The following is a 19,895-nucleotide window of genomic DNA, read 5'->3' on the forward strand; positions in this document are numbered from 1 at the left end:
TAGAAATTATATAATAAAACTCTTTTAAAAGAACGCAATCAATTTGAGACTGGAGACTTTTATTAACCAAAAAAGAGAGCAAAGAACATCAAATTACAAATTAATATGAATGAACAAAGCTTATTTAAATAAAAATGTATTCATTTCTGCATTATTATGTCAATGAGAAAACAACATTATTTTGATCGATATTATTGCCATCACACAGTCAGATACATACAAATATCCTCTACAACACTCAAAGTGAAAAATTAGGTTTGACTTCCGAATCTTCGCTAACAAATAAATAACTGGTAAAACATTTGTGTAGGCTATATATCTTCAGTTAATTGTATATGCACATATCATGTCACATTGTGTTCGATTTTCTGCAAAATATACACCATTGTAGTACAATGTATGTTCCTGTTGTGCAGTCAGAGGTTCACAATACAGAACTATATATCATGTATTTACATACACTGGTATCCCATCAAAGTGCCTGTTTGAATGTAAGATTTATTTAATACAATTACTCATTAATCTGTTAGTTAAAATTGTATTTCAAGGGCGGATCGCATACACGGACCATCTAAGTAAACTGACACAACCCATACCGGAGGATTACATAAAACATGACAGTTATTTTAAGCACCTTGGCTAGTCTCATCTTCCTACGTTTCGTTCTGCTATGCAAAGGATTTTTTGGCCAATTTTCTGTTTTTTAAAGGATAACTGCTCCAGTGATCCATCAATCTTGCAGTGTTTTCAATATTCTGTATGATTTCTTATATATATTCTCAGCTTAACTGCATTGCAGTGTGTTCAGAGCTGTTAAGAGAGTCATTTTATTCCTCTTTGTATTCAGAACAGGAATTCAAATAAATAAAGGAATTAAAAAAACTTACAAATATGAATAAACAGAAGAGTAAAAGTTTTCTTTAAGGAGGGGGAATCCAGCAACCGTTCAATAAACCAGTTTTGAATCGAGTTACTGGTCTGTTTTCATTTATAAACGTAAACAAATAAAGATATAATAAAAAAGGTATTAATTTAAGCTTACACTGAAATCCAACAAAAGTGACAGTTCACCCCAAAAACCCGTCATTATTTCTTCACCCTCAAGTCATTGCAAACCTTTATTTTTCTGTGTTGGGGGGTGAATAAATAGTGACTGAACTTATTTCTGGTGAACTATTCCTTTAACAAGCTCTTCTGGATATAAGTATCTGCAGACAAATATTTTGTGTGTAGACAAAAGATCAACTGTTGCATTCGAGAGAGTGTTATTCCCCCCCAAACAAACCCAGAGATGGGTATAGTGCTTTGAGATCGAGGCCCACGTGGTACCTCGTTCCCTGATGCATCGACTTACAGCGGACACAGTGAAAAAGACCACTAGGTTCAAAGACTCCCCTGCAAACCATACCAATTCCCAAACTTTGTGTTCTGGAGAAGCTCGAAACGTTTGAGAAACAAGACCTTGCTTGTTTCGTGAGATGCAGTAGTTGAATTCAATGCTCTCTTTCCAAGAACAATTATTTCTGGTATGGTTACAGCGGAAAAACCTAAAATGTAGCTTTCTCTAAAAGAAAATGCCATTCAAAATTATAAGAGAATTCTGTCATCATTTACTTTTTGAAAACTTCTCCGTACTTAAAGTCTTTCGTAGACAAAACTTTCTTTATTTTAGTCCTGGTGCCCTTTAAGAGCCGCGGTCATTTGTAAGAGCCATTTGTATTGAAAAATGCATTACGTAAACTCAACTATGACTACTTTAGTGTTCTACAGACTAGAAAGAAACTCAAAGATGTGACAATGAGTCAATGATAACTGAATGTTATTTTCGTATGAACGTCTTAATGGATGTGTCCAATGATTGGGCCCTAGTGGCCACTGTGTCCCGTTTGGTCGAGGCATCAGGGAAGAATCGCGGTTCATTTAGTCTTAATCTCAGTGTAGTCACTGCCGTCACCGTCAGCCCTCCTGAAGCCTCCCTCCCGGTGTCGACCGTGAAGAAATTCAATGGCGGCGTAATTCAGCTCTTGCCTCTCCATGCCTCCAATCGGGCCAACAGATTGGTAATCACTGTCGTCTCCCTGTTAAGAAAAAGCCAGGAGGATACTTATGCAAACAGCTGGAATATCCCATTAATGTCAAAATAAAAGTCCTGTAGAAGACTATATCAAAAGCAGAAAGTTAGCTATTAGCTACTGAACAGAATGAACTGTTAGCTTTAAAGCAGCAGTAGAAAAGCCGTATTAAAAAATTCAAAGCTATATGAGCTGTTGGATGTTTTTTGCCCAATTTTCACCATATTGTTGTTGCGTATTTTATTTCACCTCCACCCATTTGTTTACATGCCCATCTAAAATGTCTTACCGTGCCTTCCTCTAGGATGGAGTTAAACTTTGAGCCCAGGAGCTCAGTCTTAAGCTACGTTAGGGGAAGAGAAACAGACAGAGAATGCAGAGAAGCAATGAAAGAGGAGAGAATAGTGGTGTAAGCAAAGGCTACGCTGGGACTCTCTGTTGTGACGCACCATGCACACTTAGCATTAAAATGATGGCCGTTTGGAATAGCATACTGTTTATACAACTTTACATACTGTGACATTTGGGAAATCGCACTTCACAGAATACTGTATCCCATAATGTAATGCGTTTATATTACCTGCTGTGTTATATTGTTATCGTGATAAAATACACTGAAGTTTTAGTTATGATCTCTTATTTTACAAGGATTCTTGACAATTTTTTACACATAAGTGATTAGAAATACACAATTGGATGAGGTCACGTGATTACAACGTAGCACGCTACAGTTGCTTAACATTCAATTACAATAAAAATTTTACTAAAGTATCATTTACTATAAAAAAGATTTATTGTAAGAATTGTTATGCATAATGTTGTATGTATACACAGTATTCAGACGTAAGAAAGGTAAGGAAGTATCCCATTCCAAACACAGCCATTGTTCAACATTTTGTCAGGAGTGCGTATTAGTAAATGGTAAAGTAAATTAATTAAAATATCAGTAAATTGTTTCACTCTTCATGTCACGTTTAATACGGCACAAAACCTTGTTTTTGTTTTGTTTTCAAATCATCAAAACACTCGAAAACAGGATATATTCACTTAAGAAGCAAAATGACGCAAGCATCTACATCTTGATTTAACCGAATACAAGATTATTGTTTCAAGCAAAAGTTTCACAACAGTTTTCTTTAACAGCGAAACAAAAAATAGTGTCATTTTGCTTTTTAAGAAAATATAAGTCTCGTTTTAAAGATGTTTATATAACTAAATTTGAAAACAAGACAAAAAAAGTAAGAAAATATATAAATATGTTTTTGCAGTTAAACAATACTAGTCATATGTCAGCAATTATTTTTACTATGTTTCATTGTTACAAAACGTTTAATGCTTAGTGTGGAACGCTACACACAACAAGAGAAGGGCCAGTACATATCATCATTTGCCACACATACGCCACAGAAAAAAAGACCACAGACTGTTGTTTAGATTTATTGCTCGCTTTCAATCTCTATGGTATTATCACTGTGCAGGTAAATACTGTGTTAAGTCATTTCTTATTCATCATGGTAATATCTCACCACTTTTTTCCTCAGACTCTGTTTGTCCTTCTTGACTGCGCTGTAGAACATTGCGGGATTCTCCAGTTTAGATCCCACGTCCTGCCCAGGGTTACCATTCTCTCTGGGGAGGGTGGAGTCAGAGGATCAGACTCCGTCTCGCACGCAACGATACTACAAACTAGCTGACTCGCGGCATTACTTTAAAGGAGCCCTTCACACAAAATCAAAAGTTTTGTCATCGTGCACTCGTCGTGTCATGTCATTCCAAACCGGTACAAACCGACAAGGACATTCCGTCTTAGCTGCTCTTGTGGATATGAATGGGGCTATTGAGCTCCAATTGAGCTTGATGTGTAAGAATAAATGTCGTGAAATTTCACCAGATGTCTGTTTTATGCAGCTTACAGGCACAGCAATATCCTTGTTCGTGTTCCACAGAAGAAAAGAAAATGATTGAAGTTGGGATGACATGACGGTGAGTATGACAGAACTTTCATTTTCATGCCAATGATTCCTTTAAGCCTGGGCATCCATTTTGACACAAGGGGTACATTTTCCCCCTTAAATAAAAAGGCCTTTGTGCCACAGTGTCATGTTTGGGGCTGTTTTTGTTTCGTTCGTGTTATTTTTGGTGGCAAAATTAGATAGTAGAAGTGGACGGTAGCTGCTGCAGAGCTCAGGGGTTTTGAGGCTAAAAGCAATGGAGGGGCAATTGAACCGGCAATGGTTCTGTTAGTCTGCAGTTTCACTCACTGCACGGTCACCATCGCACCAAGCAATCAGATTGGATCATCTGTGAGTGGGTTATGACTTGAAAACCAAATGCCAAAACACAAACAAACTAAAACAAAACTGAAAATGGATGACTAGGCTTAGGAGTTTTAATATATACAACCTCCGCACTCCGTGTTCACCAAAACGTCTTTTTTTCCTTTTTTCTCTTCTTTCTGAAAGATACTCACTTTTTATTGTTATGGCCCACGTATCTCACAGCCGCGATGATGAAGGCGATGACCGCCACTCCTCCAATAGTCCCCACTATGACTGCCATAATGTATTTTTCTGAAACAGTGTAAAAAGTATTTCGCTGTTATTTTGTCACATGTTTTTCAACAATTTCTGCAAATGATCGACTCACTTTCCTGCTGCAGTTCCAAGCGGAAGCTGTCAGATCCGTAAATGTTGCTGATGCTGCAGTGCACGTGGACGGCCGTGTCACCGTTGTTCCCCCGTTCGCCTTTGTCCCGCAGCTTGATGATGCCTGTGGTAGTGTAGTGGTCTGACTGTGCGAAGAATTGGAAGCGATTGTTGGACCCGTTGATGGTGATATTAAGGTCAGGCAGAAAGAATTCAATAGTAGGCTCTGGGTTTCCAGAGGCGATGCATATGCACTGAACGCCCTCACGAACTATAGTGCACTTGGAGTCCTGGAGGAGGACCGGGGCAACTGGAGAAACAACAGAAATAGTTGAAAAATTACTATATTCCATATAAAAGTAGTGATGAGATTGTTTTCACAAATAGTTTAACCTTGTTTGGCTACTGTATTCCAAAAGTTGTACTGTACATACAGAACATGTTTAGTATTATAAACTAATGTTGTGCATGTTAGTTGAAATTAAAATTTGTCTTTTCAGCAAGGAATATCTGGCTCTTAAAGCGTTCACGTCGTGTCTTACAGTGACTTACATTCTACAGTAACGTTAAGCGAGCTGCTCGCTCGGCCGTGTTCATTCTCAGCTAGGCAGCGGTAAACTCCGTCGGCTTGCGGCTCGATCTCATGGATCTCCAGTGTAGACCCCTCCTCCTGTGCTGTTATGGTGCCCACCAGCTCTCCATTCTTCAGCCAGGTCAGCGTGGGCGTTGGGTTAGCCTTACTGATGCATTGCAGGCTAAAGGAAGATCCCTCCAACACTGTGATGGATTCGTTGATCCATGGCTCCCGTGGAGGATCTTACAAAGAGAGGAAATAAAGAAGATTGTGGTTTAAAAACTTTTGACATTTTTTGCATTCCTTCGTTTTTTCACATACATTTACGTGTTCATTTTAGCAGTATAGCTCATACTTTTCTTAAAAATATTTTTTCTCATGTTCTCTCTTTAGAAAAAAAGGCCTACTGTTGATGCTCTGTCTGGTGAACGTGTTCACATAACAAACTGCTATCTGTTTTCCAGCATGCAACAGGAACAAGACATACTGCATATTATAAACTATTTAAATTGAATATATAATACTTAATATATATATATATATTTATCTTTTGGTTTCATCAAGGAGATAGAACTATTTCGCATTTTAAAGCCTATAAACCTGTCCAGTCAAAAAAAAAAAATGCACTACAAATACGATTGTCAGGTTGCACAAATTTATTGTGCAGTACACTTCTTCCTAAAAATAAATTCACGTGACACCCACATAACCTATGGACTTCTACTCACAGTTTACGGCCAGATACATGGATGTGTTCATAATCCCAATGCCGTTATCACCAGCGCATGTGTAGATGCCTTGATCTTCAGGAGCGAGATTCTCCAGAAACAGTGAAGCATTGGATGCAATAACCGACGTCAGCTCTTTATTTCCAAAGAACCATGTTATCGTGGGAATTGGATTACTGTCCACATCACAGTGCAGAACCACAGAGCTTCCCTCCATCTGCTCTTGAGACACATTAACCCAGACCGTTCGGGGGGCGTCTACGTGAAAACATCAATAAACACTTCCATTACTCTGTGAAGATTACAAACTAATTTATAAATCGGTTATTTCAATTCATTTTGTGCAGTATGACGTGCGCCTTAAAGGGATAGTTCACCCAAAATCTTCTTCGGTAAATTGGCAGTCCTCTTTGCTTCATATAATGGGAGTCTATGGGGTCCACCTGTCTTATAGTTCCTAAAGCACATAATTCCAAAAGAACGCCTCCTGGTGAAATGTTGACGTATTGTGAAGCGAATCGTTCGATATTTTCATAAAACTGAACGTCATTTTTAATAATATTAGTCATACTGTGCAGCCTCTGCACACGTACCAATCGTGATCTTCTTCTTGTAGTATTTGGTGGCAGATGGCATGCCAGCATTTGGTGTGTTTAGCGCCACCTGCAGAAAGGGAGTGTTGAGTGACAGTCGCTTTTTTGGAATTATGTGCTTTAGGAACTCTTAGACAGGTGGACCCCATAGACTCCAATTATATGAAGCAAAGAGGGCTGCAGATTCGCCAAATAATCTTCTTTATGGTTCTACTCAAGAAAAAATGTCACCTTCATCTCGGATGACCTGGGGGTGAGTAAATAAAGAGCTTATTGGAGTTTTTGGGTGAATAACCTTTAACAATCGTGACGTCTGTGCAATCATGCGCATCAAGTGTAAGTTAGAACATGAGTGTGACTCTTGAGAAACTAATTGAAAACTCTCGCTCTAAGCTCAAAACTCTGAAGTTAAAGAAATAAATGTGTTTGTCATTACTAACATTTTTATTTTCATACCGAGGTAATGTATGTAGAAAAGTGTTTTTTTTCAGAGGTTAAAAGTTTGTTTGTTCAATGGTAGCATACATGGCTCTTGAATAATTAATCAAGCGCACCTTGAAAACGGATACTTCCGAGTCTTTATAAGGACATGTAAAAATATCACGGAAGTAGCTTAAACCTAACAAAACGATTGTGAAAGTAACAAAAATGAATTATTTTTATTAGTACGTCATTGCTGTCTACATTTTCTTGCAAAAAATATTTTATCTTTTGTTTATAACATAGCTATTCCATAAATCGCACAATGATCCAATGATGGAAATACAGCACACAAAACTGAAATAACTTGGATAAAAAAGTACTACCATTGACAGACTTGCTTTCCCTCATGTCTAAAATCAACACACACCATTCTTGCTCACAGGCAACAACTTGGCCTACATATCACTCTGTTTTGTCATACACCCATGCTTGGAACTCATAATTACGATATTTCCGACTCCACTTGAAGGCTAAACAACTTGAGTTTTGTATAAAAGAATGCATCTTTTGGTGAAACTCACACTTGACATCTAGTGATATGAGGCGTTCGTAGACAAAGGTAGTATTTGGGTAGTGGACCCGACAGCCCAGCTGCTGACCATTGTGCATGGGCCTGGGTGTAAAAGTGAGGGTGATGGAGTGTACAGGGCTGATGCTTTCTGCGATACCATCCGGGGTGAAAAAGGGATCAGGCAGGTAGTCTGTGTACATCCAGTGGATCTCTGGGATCATGTCTGGACAGTTGTCTGGGACGTAGCAGGTCAAGTCCAGACTCTGGTCGCTGAAGATCTCTTCTGGAACATCGATGTTTGGCTGGTCTAGGGTATGGATGGGTATGTTAAAGTAAACATGAAGTCAAAATGACAAGAAGACATACAGCAGTGCTGTTTTATTGTTAACATTTAACACTGAATGAATCAAACTTCTTGGTTACCTAACACCTGGAGATGTGTGAAGTCAGGATAAGTGTAGATGTTTGCTCCGCCCAGGTCTGCACGAAAGTAATACCTCCCGGAATGTTCTGCTCCAACGTTTTTTATCAGCAGTGTGCAGTTCTTCTGTGTCAGGTCACCCAAAAGCTTGGTCCGTCCGTTGTAACTTTCGTGAACTATATCTGTGCGGGACTTAAACACCACTGGGGGGAAAAGCTGGGGGAAAGGCTGGCCAAAGTACCAGATCCCATGCACTCCCCTGTAAGGCCTGACACCAGGGGGGTAAGTGAATGAGCAGGGTATAACCACACAGGAGTTTGTCATGGCTGAAATGTCTCTTGGCATCCACACATTCCACTGAGCACTTACATCTGTTAAGAGAAATATCGGATATATCGCAATATAAAGTTCATTTTAATTTTTTGTTTTCGAGAACTAGTATTTCTATTTCAGCATGGTAACCGGGATACAGGGACAACACTTGTGAGGGAAGAGTCACGCACTGCTAGTAGCAAAGTCAGAGATTTTTTACCTTTCAGAATAAACAGAAGAGGCAACAACAACAGCTCCAAGCCCTTCATGGTCTGAATCTCTGGACCATAGACGTCTGTTAAAAAAGTAAAAAAAAAACATGTGGCTTTCCTTGAAATACATATTTTTGAATAATCTCTAGGCAGTGTTTTGATCAGTGTTTTATATAACGTTTCTTATGGTCCTTTACACAAAAAATTATACTTCATTTGAATTAATATACATTTTATTACGTTTACGTATATATTATAGCATACCTTATGGACTACACTGTATAAAATTATGTAAAATATACAGGTCATTTTCCTGCCAGTACATTATCCGTTAATTTTACAGACTTTTCCACCAATGCTAAAATACAAAGCTATGCAGTCCAAAAAGAAAAAATTCAGGTGAAATAGGTGAAAAAAATCAAATAGATAAATCCTTCATATTAATACAGTATATCGTGCCATATCTTTACAGATTTTGTGTGAAGTATTAGTTTACTTGTAAGTGTACTATTTAAGTGTATAAAATTGTACTCTTACGTGTACATTAAATGTAGCAGTAGTTAATGTTGAGTACAAAACCGGTCAAGAACATAAATCACCCCAAAAACCCTTTTTTAATAATTTTCATGAGTCTAGTGAACACACTAGAACACACTCCGTTTTTATCCATTCGGCCATAAAAATGATGTAAAAATACATTACAGATGTGTTCTTTAACAACACAGACAACATATAACAAATCACTTAATTCTGGAAAAATCATATTGACCAAAGGTGCTTATTATTTTTATATAAAAGGATAAAAAAGACAAACCGATTATGTTTTTCACTTATATTATTTTGAAGACATCTAAATCGTTGAGGTTGAAAAACAGGTCTCACAGACCCAAACAAAACACAAGGGTTAATTTCTTTAAATGCAATTGTTTCATTTCTAGTAACCACGATCAGCTGTTTTACCCTCTCCAACAATATGGGCACTTCTGTTCTTCCCTCACAAGCAAGGGGACGCTCTCTTCCAGCACTTCAACTCAGCGTCCCTTCTGATTTGTCTAAAAACAACAGAGAAACATGACATCATTATCAAGAAACAACATTAGCTCTCCTATCCCACACAGATGAGCGCTCCACGCGTGCTCTCGAGCGCACCATACAGGGCTGCAGTGTGTGGGAGAGAATTGCTCATTATGAGTGTACGACGTCAGCCCTTGCGTCTTTGGCATGCATATAGGCAGCACTGTTCATAATATGACACATCATCCACAGTCAGACGGCATCACCCAGCTGCCTCTGTTGACTCTATTCACGGACTCCACTAGCGTGTCAGTTGTGTGTGTTTGTGTGTGTGTGTGTGTGTGAGTGCGCGCATTTTACACGCACACGCATGTATTTCAGAGCAGAAGGGGAGTACAGATGGTGGCTGATCAATGGATCTTTCTTAATCTCTATGATTATTATAATAAAAGAGTCCCATGATATCTTTGACGCAATTATTATAATGATAAACTTTCAGAGATTGCAGTGGCCTAACAGGGGTTTGTATAGGCACACTTTCAGGTGGCAATATAAACAGTGGCCTCGAAAAGTATTCGGACATCTGGGACATACTTCTAAAATGCGTGATTGCTATGGTATAGATGTATGCTATTGTATTTACCTAGTGGCATAAATATAACATAAGGACAACCTTAAAAGGAATAGTTCAGCCCAATAAAGGAAAAATTCTTCGCCCCTCATGTCATCTGTATGATTTTCTTTTTTCTACAGAATACAAAAGAAGATATTTTGAAGAGCGTTGATAACCAAACAATATTGGCCCCCATTGACTTCCATTGCATGGACCCAAAACCACATTTTTTTTAAATATCTTCCCATGTTTCACCGAAAAACTTGACTTTGGAATAATTGTTAAAGTTTAAGGGACTGGTCAATCATGTAGATGCACTTGGTTTTAATATTTTCTAGGCTACATAATCTGTATAATGCATCATTCAGAATAAACTGTATAGTTAAGCTTCCCACATTATTTTTGGGGACTCAGTAAAACTATTTTTCAAGCTAATGAAAAAATAATAAATGCCACACACGTAGAAAACATTTTAAAGATAACAACACCATTTATAATTTGTATGCTCAATCGCTATTGTGACTCATTTAAAAACACAGCAACAATACAACCCATAAGGAAATGCTTCATCAAACAAACATCCCCAATTTTTTCCTCATTAATTATTATGGAGTGATTATATTCACACCAGCTGTTCCAGTAAGACACAACTCATTTATATGCCCATCACATGAGTGCTACGAGGTAGTTAACCGCTGTTATTTGGAGCTAGAAACCCTGGCACTAGCAATAGAAGGATGAAGCAATCCGCCAGCCAAAACAACAAACAAACCATTCATACTCCACAAATAGGTCCCGCTCATCCAGAGCACTTGCCTCATACCAGATCCAGATTGCAGTCTTGGGTTCTTCTGAAGTGAAGGAACCGTTCCTCTGCTGGTTTTCTGCTCCTTGTTCTTCAAGATCCTGCTTGTTTTCCTTCCTCAGAGGTGCAGAGACTGGGAAAAGGACATAGAAAGGAGGGAGTGAGATAGGATAGAGACTTTTAGCTATAAGCTGGACGAATGTGTGCCGTGGGTAGACTTGAATATGCAGTTATTTCTCTCCATGCATTCTTTTCCGTGGCCCACACGGGCATTCTTTTCATTAACATTTCTTCTTCATCTTCTGCCAGCCTGTCCGGGCATGACTGTCTTTCATAGTTTTAAGTATTTTTTTTCTGGTGTGCTAGATTTTTTAGCTCAGTGTGGTCTTGTTGTTGTCTGATGTTCGATTTGAATTGGCTTTCATACACTGAAAAAAATAACTTATGTGGAATTTACTTGATAAAATCCTTTTTTAAGTAATATTTGCAGCTATAATTCAAGTACAAGTTACTAACCAGAATAAAGTATATTCTGCTATTGTAAAAGTAACAAGTAAATGTTCCTTAAAGTAAGACAGAAAAATTAAGCTGAACAAAAACACATCTAACTCAAACTTCACAGATCACTTACTTTCATATTGAAATTAACTACTTTTATTACAACATAGATTGTCAAGTAAAAAGAGAATGGTGCTCTCTGTACTGGCATTAGGACAGTTACTGCTCAAAAAGAGAAATTACACATTTATAGGCAAAAATTGTGCCTCCCTCAGCCTAGGCACAAGCACCGCTCTTCTGAACAACGGTAACAACTTAAAAACCCAAACTTAAAAATACTACCAAACCTGAAAGTCAGTATATATAAACTCAAAATGGACACTGTTTACTTTCCTACTGCATGTTTCTCAAAAAAAGAAAGTTCTTCTTAATCTAAAACATCTATCTGTTGATGTCACTGGACCCTCATTGGCTATTGGATAATATTGACCAAGATGTGGTCTGATGCCTTTATGCTATACAATAGCCACTTTTCCCCATCATTTCCGGATGGATAAAATTAAGCCCTGCCCTAAAATTGCATTACTTGCAACACTCATAAACATGATTTAATTGAATAATATAATCTAAATCTTAAAATCATAATTGTCAACTCCAATAAAACAAACATCTGAAATGTGATGTTTCAAACAAATTTCACGAGAGGTTGTAGCTATTTATGAGGTGGAATTCACATGAATTCCATGTGTATTGTACAAAAATGTATGAATATTAGAAAAAGCAATACTGGAGCCCCTCCCCTAACCCAACCCAACCCAACCCCTAAACCTAAACATCACTGACGCGAACGCAAATTGTCTAAAAGTACAAATTAAATCACACAAATTCATACAAAGTAGCACCCTCATAATAGTTATAAAGTACAAAGTAATTTGCTACTGTAATTTAATTACTTTTCCCGTGAAAATTTTAAGTAAGGGATTACTTTTATTTTTTCTATTCATAACACTGGTTGTGAATTCATGTCAGATTGTGTAGGATGAAGAATGTAAAGGAGCCTGTAAACATGCAATCCAGACTTTAATGCAGAATGTAAAACTGTCGAAAAGTTGTTTAGCAAATGAGTCTTTAGTTTAAAAGTTTAAGAAAAGTCAAACAGGAATATACATCAGCTGTCAAAGGTTAATTCTTGTTTCAGGTATAGCATCCAGAAACAGCAAGACCTATTCAGTGACATTTTAAAAAGTGAACAAGCAATCGCTTCAAGTCACAAGCTGTAAAAACCTGATCAACCGAGATGAATTACTAACCCATGGTAAAGTTTTAACAGTGACACATTATCAAAATGACCCAGAATGACCATTGTAAATGTAAAAAAGCCCTATGGCAACATCAAAGTCAAAATATCAACACAGATAGTAAAGATCATTGATTTAATGTTATCTCAATGTTGAGAATACATTCAATCAATTATCTTTGCTATCAATGATGGACAATTGCCATAGGAACTTCCATGATTTATGGAAGAGGGGGCGGGGTGGAAAAAAGGACAACAGGGAGCCTGTGCAAACTCAGGACGCACAATATGCCAACGCACCCCACACACACACGCTACAATAGACACATTAAAAGTGTACAGTATCACATGCCGACACGCTCTGAAATGTGTGCAACATTTAAATAAAGCTTTTTAATGACGTGCATCCTTTGCTCAATATTTTGTGCATGTGTGTTTTAGAAAAAGAGTAATCCACAGAAAAAGGTCGATCCTTCAAAGGTAATGTCTCTTATTTTTGCACCAGAGGGATGGTGAGTAATATCTACCTGAAAGGACTCAAGTAGGCGTTAGAAACAACTACAGAACTGGTCAATACACAGTGTCATAAATATACAACCTAGTGACCTGAAACAACAAATATTGTTTCTAAATGTGATATAAGTGAATTTTGTCCATGTTTAGAAGTACACTGTAGGCTAGATGAAAAATGCAAGTTGATTAAGACAAACGAATCTGCCAAATGTTTCAAATCTACAGTAAATGTGGCCTCTAAGCTAAAGCTTTGTCAACTACACTAATGTGAGTTTTCATTTTCAAAACGCTCTTCGTCCACACTTAGGATTTTCAAGCGTTTGCGACACGGTGGCCATCCAAACGTCTGAAAATGCCGACGTCACCGTACATGCGTGAAACGTAAAAAGCTTTGGCACTTTTCTCAATTTTAAGAACAAGTTTGTGTTCTCGTGGAGACCGATCTTGCGAGGCAGCCTCGGATGATGTAGAGTCGAGAACAAGAGGACACAAGAGGAGCTGAAGGACGCATATCCAAGTGGATGCTGCAGACTGGTGGTGGGTGAGGAGAGACCCCCCTCATATGATTGTAATGCGCTTTGGGTGTACAATACACAATAAAAGCGCTATATAAATGCCAAATTCATTCATTACGTCGCATGACAACGTCGCATGATGAAAAAAGCGTTATCATCTTTGAACGTCTCTGCTTTGCTCATCCACACTTCAACACGAAAACTGCGTTTTTGAATTCATCCACTTTGGAGAGCGTTATTAAAAAGCTCCGTTTTCCTTGACAAAAACACCATCTCAGTGTGGACGGAAGGCCAAAACGGAGAGTAAAATGTGCGTTTTCAAAACGCATTAGTGTGGAGACAATACACACATGTTTAATTTCATGAGTTCATGTCATGATCTGAGTAGATAGGCGGTGCACTTTGCTGGTTGAGTTCTTTACAACAGGTCGGGTCACAGCGTGAAGTGGCCCGCGTCCACAAGCTCAGGCATCCTCTAAATATACCAAAGGAACAGATGGCAGTTAAAGATGAGCGCTGATCTCCGACGCCATGTCAGCGAGAACTTGTTTTTGAATGTGCACTTGGTAGGGCATATTCCTAGTTGTGTGCACACGTCTGGTGGGGGGATTACAAATGCTGGCCTATGAGTCAAAACGCAGATGACATGATAAAACTGTCATTGTCACCTCCAGGTGTTTCAATTTAGCGAGGAGTAACAACTTGGGGCTTATGAATAATGCCGATATTCCGAACAGAGCTCAACAGCTCAGAAATGAGCAAGCCCATCGTATGAGCTGTTATCGGTGGATGAGTCAGATTGTAAACATCTCTCAAAATTGAAACTGCTCAGATCAGAGCATGTGTAACATCCATGAAGAAGCTCGCCCACGCCGGGGCTCTGCCAGGGCAGCTTGATGCCAAAATGTCCATCGCTTTGTTAAAATAATTTCATTTATTTTAAAAGTAACGGAATCGATTGACTGGAACCACAGGGTTCATTTTAAGTGAATGGATAAATATTTTATAATAGAGTAGGTTTTTACCAACTTTATCATTTTTATTGTTCAGCATTCTCAACTGTTTTAGCAGGTTTGACTCCGTTTGCTCCACATGAGACGTATCATATGCATACACGGATGTACAGTACAGTATATTTTTTTCTTTCCCAGTTTGGAATATAGACTGCTCATAGGGGCAGATGGTTCTCAGTAGTCTACTTCACTACACAACAGCCTCCTGCCCACATTTCAGACCAAGACGACAGGCCCAGATCCAATTCTGTAAGTGCAGGCCCACTCCGCTCTTCCTATAGCACATGCCTCATGTTACACGTCATGTAAAAACCCATTGGCACATTTGACATTTAGTCCACAATGCTTTATTAGTCATTTTAACAAAAGGACCGTTACCTAGGAAACCGACTCATCAATAAGAACAAGGATCGAGAGTATTACTATATAGAAATAGTTAAACAGAAAAGAAACATGCACTTGATTTTAGAGTGATCACGTATCCAACATTGCATGTTACTCTTTGGCTAACCTAAGGTGTGATATGTTGCTTAAAGGGAAAGTTTACCCAAAAATGAAAATTCCTTTGTCATCTACTCACTCTCAAGTCATTCAGAACCTGTTTGATTCATAAAAATATGTATGTATTATTTATATATTTTTTTGATGAACTATCCCAGTTAGTAGAACAAAGCTTTAGCATTGCAAGTCATGGGTTTTATGCCATTGAAATATACATACTGTACTAAAATAATGTAGCCTATTCCTCGAATGAAAGTCACTTTCCAAGTAAAAACAGCATGAGAAACAAACACAATCAATATCCGACAAATACCGAGAAGCAACAGATCAGCCTTGCTTCTTTCTCTGCTTTCTTCACAGATCAAGAACCTAAAAATCTGAAATTCACCAATAAATGAGCGAAACTGTAAATGATAACCTTTAAAAGTATCTAAATCGCACCAGGACTCACCAGGGAATGTGTTGCACGCTGTATCTCCTCACCAAAGCAAAGCATTAATCAGCAGAGATAACCGTAGTATGACATACACTCACAATGGACACACGCACACACTCACGCACGCAAACGGCTGGGATGGGGGCCCTTTTTGCCACTTTCTGTACCATGCCCCGGGCGGGGGAGAAGGAGGTGGGGTGGTTTCTCCTTCTTTTAACTCCTCCGTTCTATATGGAAATGTCAGACGCTCAGAGCAGAGAGCATTGTTCCATCCACTCAGACCGTTCATAAAGCGCTCTGCTCGACCCACAATGCACTGCACTGTTTCTACAGGGCCGACACACATGGCTGTAGCAGCGTTCGGTGCTCATAGGCCCATCCTGATAAAAATGCCCCCACACATGCAAATATGTGCATTATTTACAGTGGATGGAATGAGGGGAATGCACTCATTTTGATTAGAGCGCCGCGTGGAGCGTGCCGAGAAAGCAAATGCAAAGCAGTTTTTCATGCCGTTTAAAGGTTTTGCATTTTGCAGACGCTTGATCCACAGCGAATTACAGTGCATTTAACATATACATTGTGTTAATATGTGTTCCCTAACCTTAACTAAACATTTAAGCCTCCTATACAATCTAAAGTGGTTTTGAACCATTATGTACAGTGTAAACAGCATTGTGTGTCCAATTGTCTAAAAAAAAAACATGTTGTTCCAGTTGTCACTGCCTCTTACAACAGAGCAATAAGTCAATCAGAATAGATGTAAATGCTAGTCTCAAACACACTTGTGTCTAACAAACGGCACACGCACACACCCCTGCCCGTTGTGCTTACATAGTGGCTATTGTTTAAGCCGTCCCAAGGATAGAACAGAACGGGCAGGCTGGAGACTGACACCACACAACACAGGGAAGTCGATGCGCACAGCTAATTGTCCAATAAATCGTAACAATAAGCCATTCACTTTTTACGTCTTACTGTCTTTCTCTCGTGAGCTCTCATTGGATGTTACAGTGCCACATTTGGGCAATAAGGTACGAGAGCAAGATACAGTAGAAGCCGTTGTTGCTACATTACATACAAATATGAATGATGCAAATTCAGTTGTTAAAGGGACAGTCCACCCAAAAATGAAAATTCTGTCATCATTTATTAACCCTCATGTCATTCAAAACCTTTAAGACTTTCTTTCTTCTACGCAACACAAAAGAAGATATTTCGAAGAATGTTGGTAACCAAAAAACCCTGGCCCCCATTGACTTCCATTGTAAGGAGACAAAACCACTGAGACATTTGTCAAAATATCATAATGTTTGTTTTTCACTGAAGAAAGAGTCATAAATGGGTTTTAAACGAAATGTTGGTGAATAAATTATAAGAAAATTTATATTTTTGGGTGAACACTCTCTTTAAGTGACTGCAGTGGCACGAAATGGGGTTCGATTAAAAAAAAATTGCAAAAAAATATATAAATCATATAAACATGCTTAAAACAAAAACTCAACATACTAACAAACTCAACAGCTAAAGATAAAATAACATCACATCAGTTACAAAAAATGTTAACTAAGAAGTGTATTATGACTATATCAATAATGAATTGAATGGCTTTTTATGTACCATAACAATGTATTGTATACTGTACATAGGCTATAATATTGTAGCCCAGGTTTAAATTTCAACAATTAATTAAAAAGTAAAAAAAATACATTTTAAATTTATAACTAAATATAAAAGGTCTCTATGCACCGAAAGGCCAAAAAAAGAGATTGAAGACCCCCGGTAGACAATAAAGAGAAAGTTTGTGATGTAAACTAAAGGGGCCTATACAACAGACACACTGTATTCACCAAACAGCATCCAAAATCAGCACCATCTATTTTGTAAGACGCAGAATACACACCACTGCCCACTTCGCCTCCACCCCCCCCAGCAGACCAGGTTGGTTTTCACCAACATGAGTCAGATTTTTCCTTATTCTAAAGCCACATCTATGACACTCTACTATAACAGTTGCACAAGCACCGCCCGGCCCCACCAGGCCTCTGGTTCGAGCCATGATGTCAGTGTGCCTGAAGGCCTGCTATGAAGTGTGGGGTGATGGTGTGCAGCTCTAGGAAAAAAGGATCCATTGTCCTCCTATTGTGTTTGGGAAGACTGACTGCATAGATGGTGTGTGGTCCAGCGGATAGGTGGAAGAGAATAGGGCACGGGGAATCATGGAACAGGGTGACTCTGACATTTATTAATGACTGCTGTCTGAAACAGGGTCAGAAGAGACCTAAAACAACCAATGATAGCAAATACTGATACATCAATGATGTCTCAGTAATACATTGTTACTTTGATCAACAGAGACGATCATGACAAGGAGCATTGACAATATATTGTGCGCTAGAAACTGCCACTTGCCAGATTGTATAAAGGCTGTGTAAAGGCTGGCTTAACATAATACATGTCTTTTCTTAATGCTTTTTATTGATAAAAAAGTTGTGCTTACTGTAAGGAGGCACTAAAATGTATTTAAACATTTTTCCAAAGCCTTCTATTAAAGGTATACCAGTAGCCAAGCTAAAAAAAATGTGTTTTAAGAACGTTTTGCTAACATTCCCATTAGGTTATAATATATATATTTTTTAGAAAGTTCCACTTTCAATGTAAAATAACATTTCTATAACATTTTTACAACTTTTAGCAATGCTATTCTTCACATTAATTATTAGCAAGTTTCATTAAGTTTGACAACCAAAAAATTTGTTATACACTATCATTGTTCTACGTTGTCAAAGAATGAAAAATACAGTCTGATGGTAATCTATTCAACATATTCAAACATAAACGCACAAAATAGAAATTGCAAATGTGGCAGCTGAGATATATATACAGGTGATGTAAAGTGACCAAGCTGGTTGTACAGGAAATAAAAAAAACGCTTGTGGACAAACCCAAATTTTTCCATACATCCCCACATTGGGCTTTGGACCACTGGCCTGCTGCCATCTATGTAGAGTGGAATTGGCTGTTTTAATCCTACCCTGGAGATAAGATATTTTGTCAAGCATGGACCCGAAGCTTGTATTACCCTGATGCCCTTTTTAGGATGCAACTATACTGAGAATGTAATTTCTGCACAAAATAAATGACCTTTTATTGGACCCACATTGCTCTCAGCATCACATTCGATACACAAATATAAACAAGACCCCATAAATAGGTTGATTTTTAAAGTTCATTCTAGTGTATTTACGCACCACATTTTATATTGGAAAGTCAAATGTATAAGACATATTTGTTAAAATCAAGTTAATTATAACGTCTGCTAAAACTTTAAATAAAGTGGACACTCGAAACTCAAATGTGAGTCACTTAATAAACATCACTCGATGCATGTTTCTTAGATTACCATGTGTGGGTTTAATAGGATTAAAAATATCAGACCTACCTTATCAGATGTCTTCAGCAGTAACAGACAAACAGAATGACTATAATTCAAGTGTGATGGCACTCTCTCTCTTTGCCTATTGCATTTCAATCCCTCCCACCATCCTCTCTCTCTCTCTCTCTCTCTCCAACACCCCTTACTATTTATCTGGTGGCTTGTGCTCCTGACACATGATTATTTGTGATTTTTACACCCAGATTTGATTAATAGCCTGATTTAACTCATAAACCAAAAAATATTTAAACACAGCAGTGTAAATCACAAGACTTAAACTGAAATTAGAGTTTAGTACAATTGGCGTTTTATATTGCACAAATTCTGTGTTTAGCCAACAATATACACAAAATCTACGTTCATGGTTTAAATAAGCTCGATATGTACTGCTATACTCGGTGATTGTGTTAAACATACATACAAAACTGTTCATTACTCTGAGATGTTATTACAAGACCCCCTAATTTCACAGCCGTCAGTCCGATCAATGAGGTTATCTGCTCTTTCGTAAGAAGCGCTCGTCACTGTTCCTCTAAAACACAGGCCAGGCTATCTTAGGGAATGGCTGCTTTAAGACACCAGATGGAAGAAAACATTGATGGCTACCTCTCCGCTGTGATCTTGGCAAGACACAAGAAGGGGATTTCAGAAACTGCATCTCACTCGCACATAGAGGCAGTTGTTGGTCCTACTCATCCATCTG

At 38.2% G+C, this 19,895-nt stretch overlaps 1 protein-coding gene across 5 annotated transcripts; it reads right to left on the reverse strand.

The window, feature by feature from the left end:
- Positions 1–42: 42 nt before the first annotated feature.
- Positions 43–19,288, reverse strand: mag (myelin associated glycoprotein). Of its 5 annotated transcripts, none has more exons than XM_056757415.1 (13): positions 19,199–19,288; positions 11,002–11,116; positions 9,512–9,603; positions 8,560–8,634; positions 8,030–8,398; positions 7,617–7,913; positions 6,020–6,277; positions 5,270–5,533; positions 4,719–5,027; positions 4,543–4,642; positions 3,599–3,701; positions 2,362–2,415; positions 43–2,078 (listed from the first exon to the last, which is right to left on the reverse strand). In XM_056757415.1, exons 4-13 carry the CDS (start codon positions 8,606–8,608, stop codon positions 1,917–1,919), a joined length of 1,965 nt encoding a protein of 654 aa, XP_056613393.1. In that variant the 5' UTR covers positions 8,609–8,634; positions 9,512–9,603; positions 11,002–11,116; positions 19,199–19,288; the 3' UTR covers positions 43–1,916. The 5 variants fall into 5 exon arrangements, with proteins under 5 accessions (XP_056613393.1, XP_056613392.1, XP_056613394.1 ...); XM_056757414.1 differs by having other exon boundaries at positions 10,995–11,116; XM_056757416.1 differs by lacking the exon at positions 19,199–19,288 and adding an exon at positions 15,772–15,787 and having other exon boundaries at positions 10,995–11,116.
- Positions 19,289–19,895: the final 607 nt, after the last annotated feature.

Source organism: Triplophysa dalaica, chromosome 9 (assembly GCF_015846415.1).
Source record: "Triplophysa dalaica isolate WHDGS20190420 chromosome 9, ASM1584641v1, whole genome shotgun sequence".
Classification (NCBI taxonomy): domain Eukaryota; kingdom Metazoa; phylum Chordata; class Actinopteri; order Cypriniformes; family Nemacheilidae; genus Triplophysa; species Triplophysa dalaica.